Genomic DNA, 4315 nt, shown 5'->3' with positions numbered 1-4315 from the left:
CAGTTGCTTTGATGAGATATGGGGCAGAAATAGTGTCTTGGAAGAAGAATGAACTACAAGAGACAGACTGGAGAACATGTAAATTAATGACAATGAACAAGGAACTACACCCCAAGAGTGATGTGTCAAGATTATATGTAAAGAGGAAAAACAGAGGACAGGGATTGGTGTGTTGTGAAGATTGTGTAAGGGAAGAGGAGAATAGCCTGGCTCGGTATCTCAAGGTGAGTAAAGAAGAAAGGATTGAAGCAGTGAAAATGTGGGGAACTTTAAAAGTGAACTAAGCTGTAGATCCAATATGATTTAAGAAAGACCAGAGAGAGCAGATGAAGAAAATTTGGCAGGACAAGAAAATGCACAGGCAGTTCTTGAAGAATAAAGATGAGATTGATTGGAAGAGAACCTGGCAATAGCTACAGAAAGGAGACTTAAAAGGCCCCACTGAGGCATTAGTGTGCAGCGCTCAAGAACGAGGTCTCAGAACAAACTACTCCAAATATCACATTGACAAAAGCAATGACTCGCCATAGTGTATGATGTGCTCTGAGAAGGGAGAAAGTATAAGCCATATTGTTAATGAATGCTGTAAGCTCACAGAACGCGAATACAAAAGGAGACACGACAATGTGGCCAGATATGTCTACTGGTTGTTGTGTGGTAAAGCAAACCTCGAGAGAGCTGAACAATAATATGAACACAAGCCAAAGGGAGTAATGGAAAATGAACAGTACAAATCTGGGATTTTAACATGCAGTGTGACCAAGTCATAGAGGCAAAATGACCAGATATCGTGATCATCCACAAAGATGAAAAAGAAGTAAAGATAATAGATGTTGCAATACCAGGTGATTCAAGGGTGAAATGTAAAGAAACAGAAAAGTTTGAGAAATACCAGCCACTGCAGGATGAGATAGGAAAGCTATGGGGCATGAGGCAAATAATGGTGATATCGGTGGTAAATGGAGCATTAGGAGCAGTTTCCAAGAGCATTGAAAAACATTTTAAGAATATTGGAGCTGTTGTTAGGCTCGAGGTGATCCAGAAGACAATATTGTTGGGTATAGCTTGCATTGGAAAGTATTGTCTCTTTGAGTGACAGGAGAAGGTACTACTTGAAACCTTTGGTGATTTGTTATTGTCTGCTTTCAAGTAAAGAACAACCGCAAATAGAACAGTGCGAATCAAAACAATAATAACGACAATAACAATTACAATAAAGCTTCCAGTGATAATAATGATGATAATGATGACGATGATGATGACGATGATGATGATGTCATTTATTTAAATAAAGGAATCAAGAAAATAGCCACATGTAGCCAAAACGATTTGTAGCATTGACTCATTACTTGAAATATTGGTTGGATACAGTTGTACATGTTGACCCCAGTATATCACAGGTAGTTAATTTACTTATAGATTTTATAATCAGAATGAAAAACATTTTATTTTCCACACTTCTGATTCTAGCACTTCCATCCATGATTCTCCTTACTAATTATTATAAACCAATCATGGTGAGCCTCTGGGTAGTCACTTCACCGGCTAGAAATAGCAGCCAAATTTCTCTTAAATCACAGGCCACTATTTTTGAAAAAAGCAATGCGAACCACATATATATGGGTAAAAAGTAGTGATGGTCATAGGTGGAATGTCTTTCACCTCATGATGAAGGCTAGCAAAAAAAAAAAAAAAGAAGTAATGCTTACATTTGGAGTGACAGCTGCTGTTACTAATGGTGAGATGAAACCAGTGATGGCAGCAAGGGAGTTTGATATTCCAAACAATATTCCTGCAACTGGGGGAGCAATATCAACATGGTTCACAATAAAACCACTGTACTGAAGCCCAGTCAATGAGACAGCCAATGTGAGGAGAGCAACAGCAACGTAAGGTGTCCGACAGTCCATGTAGCCAAGGCCAATTAAAAGGATTGCAGGAACAATTTTGCCTGAAATTAAAGACAATTAAAAACAGATAAAAGAATAATTTACACAAACAACAACAACAACAACAACAACAACAAAAAAAGAAAAATATTTGTAAACTTTGTGGCTGTTCTTGATTCATTCTAGATTGCTGATACAAATGTATGATCACAGGCTTTCCAAATGTGACCATCCTGCCTGTTTCTTTTTCAGATTTAAGTATCATGTGGCATTTCCCGATGTGTCCTTTTTTTTAAAAGATGGTTGATGTGATTCAAAGAAGACTTTACTGCTATTTCTAGCAAGTCAAAAGACCATATAGAAACCTCCTCCACTGCTTTTGAAGTTTTTTTCACTGATATACTAAAAAGATGGGATGGTCATGGCTCGATTGGCCTTGATCACACAGTAGCAACAGCAACAAGAGAAGCGATAGCAGCAGCAGCAGCACCAGCACCAGCAACAACAACAATAACAACAATAGTTAACTGAAAACAAAGTTGTTTTTCCTGCAAGAAATAGCAGCCAAATCTCTCTTAATTCACTCTACCGCCTTAAAAAGAATGAAGTATATTAGATAACCTCGGATTAAATAATTTAATCCTGTATTTAATCCTGGATCATCTAATGTGGATGCAGCATGGCTGAGTGGTTAAATAGTTGGTTTCATAATCAGGTATCCTGGGTTCAATCTCATGTACCTGGGCAGTGGAGTGGCAGGATACCTAGGTAACTGGGAGACAAGGTGCCTGGGAGACAAGGTGCCTGGGAGACAAGGTGCCTGGGAGACAAGGTGCCTGGAAGACAAGGTGCCTGGGAGACAAGGTGCCTGGGAGACAAGGTGCCTGGGAGACAAGGTGCCTCAGAGACAGGGTAGCTGGATGTCTGGGTGCCATGTACCATAGTCATGGACCAACCCAACTTTGTGACTGCAAGTGGATTAATGGAAACTGTGAAGAAGCCTGTGGAAAGGATTGTACCAATATTTAAAAGGTTCAACTTTGTCACACATTGCGGCATGCATTGTGTCACACTGATTCCAAATGGGGATTATGTTAAGAGGAAACATGTCTGTGGTATACTCAACCAGTTAAATGTCAATTTAATGAGTTTGTTGTTCAGGTGCTTAAATAAGTGTATATGCCTTGTTGAAAGTGATGAAGGTTCGCAGGGTTGGTCACTATTTTTGTCCTAGGTTAGACTAACTAGAGATGATCTGGGGTCAAATAATAACAACAAATCTCAGGTGATATTGTTACCTGTAGCATCAAAAGACCTCCTTGTCCAGGTTGTGCTGAGGTAGTTCTTCGTTCGTACGAAATCAGCAAGAACAGCAAAAACATTGATAAGAATCCAAAGACCAATATAGGGTAAAGCTGATGCCAGACCATTCTGCAATACAAGAATAATGGAAATACAAGTTGTCAGAATTGCCAAAAAAATTATTCTTATGATTTCAGAGAATACAGCTTAACTATTTCAAATGAAATGATAAATATTCCAGTTTTGGGAAAAAATTGAAGCAATGTTTCACTTGTAGTTCTTGTTTCAAAGTAAGTCATAATTAGTTAAAGAACCATTGTGCCAATGGATGTCTAAAGACTATGAAGAAATATTTATTTAATTCCAACAATTTATCATTGGTTTCTAGAAAAGGAAACCTGTATTTATCTAATGAACTTGGAAAACATTGCTGTCTTTGAAAAGTGTATAACCCATGCCAGCCTGGAAAGTGGACTTTTAAATAATGATGATGAATGACAGCTGACATAGTTATGTTTGCTCTCCTACTAATGGGTGGAAACTGGTTGCTTATCTCATAAAAACACAACCAAAGAGATTAAATCTGCAAATAATGTCATTATCTGTGTTAGAGAAAAGGGTTGGGTGGGTAATAATTTGGTAGGAAAGTAGATTTATTTGTGATTATCATGATGGTGTTCTACTAAAATAATAATTGATGTTTATACAGCATTCTTTTTATGGCCATCTCACAGATGTGATAAATGAAAAATAATAGCGTCAGCATAATAGAGGACTTGTCATCATTCCTTGTGGGTTTTTACAAATATTTTACAACCACAAAATATTTACATGGTAGCATGTAAAACATCAATCTTTGAACATTGGGCCTGACGGAGGCAAAGTGGCTGAGTTCCTTTCGAGTGTTGGGCCTGACGGAGGCAAAGTAGCAGAGTTCCTTTTGAAGATTGGGCTTCATGAAGGCAAAGTGGTTGAGTTCCTTCTGAGTGTTGGGCCTCATGGAGGTGATGTGGTTGAGTTCCTTTCAAGCAGGCTTCACGGAAGTGAAGTGGCTGAGTTCCTTCTGAGTGTTGGGCCTCATGGAGGTGATGTGGTTGAGTTCCTTTCAAGCAGGCTTCACGGAG

At 38.6% G+C, this 4315-nt stretch overlaps 1 protein-coding gene across 1 annotated transcript in view; it reads right to left on the bottom strand.

Annotated features, from left to right (window-relative positions):
* LOC106872174 (sialin) overlaps nucleotides 1–4315 on the bottom strand; it is a gene marked incomplete at its 3' end in the record, with an annotated part of 79108 nt that overhangs the window by 318 nt on the left and 74475 nt on the right. The window contains exons 8-9 of the mRNA XM_014919064.2: nucleotides 3188–3320; nucleotides 1710–1951 (exon numbers count right to left, since the gene is read on the bottom strand). Of these exons, the coding sequence (XP_014774550.1) occupies nucleotides 1710–1951; nucleotides 3188–3320 (375 nt within the window). The remainder of the gene's footprint in view (nucleotides 1–1709; nucleotides 1952–3187; nucleotides 3321–4315) is intronic.

The sequence above is a fragment of the Octopus bimaculoides genome, chromosome 22 (genome assembly GCF_001194135.2).
Source record: "Octopus bimaculoides isolate UCB-OBI-ISO-001 chromosome 22, ASM119413v2, whole genome shotgun sequence".
In the NCBI taxonomy this organism is placed as follows: Eukaryota; Metazoa; Mollusca; class Cephalopoda; order Octopoda; family Octopodidae; genus Octopus; species Octopus bimaculoides.
The sequence above is the reverse complement of the archived record's forward strand: the minus strand, read 5'-3'. Positions and strand labels throughout refer to the sequence as shown.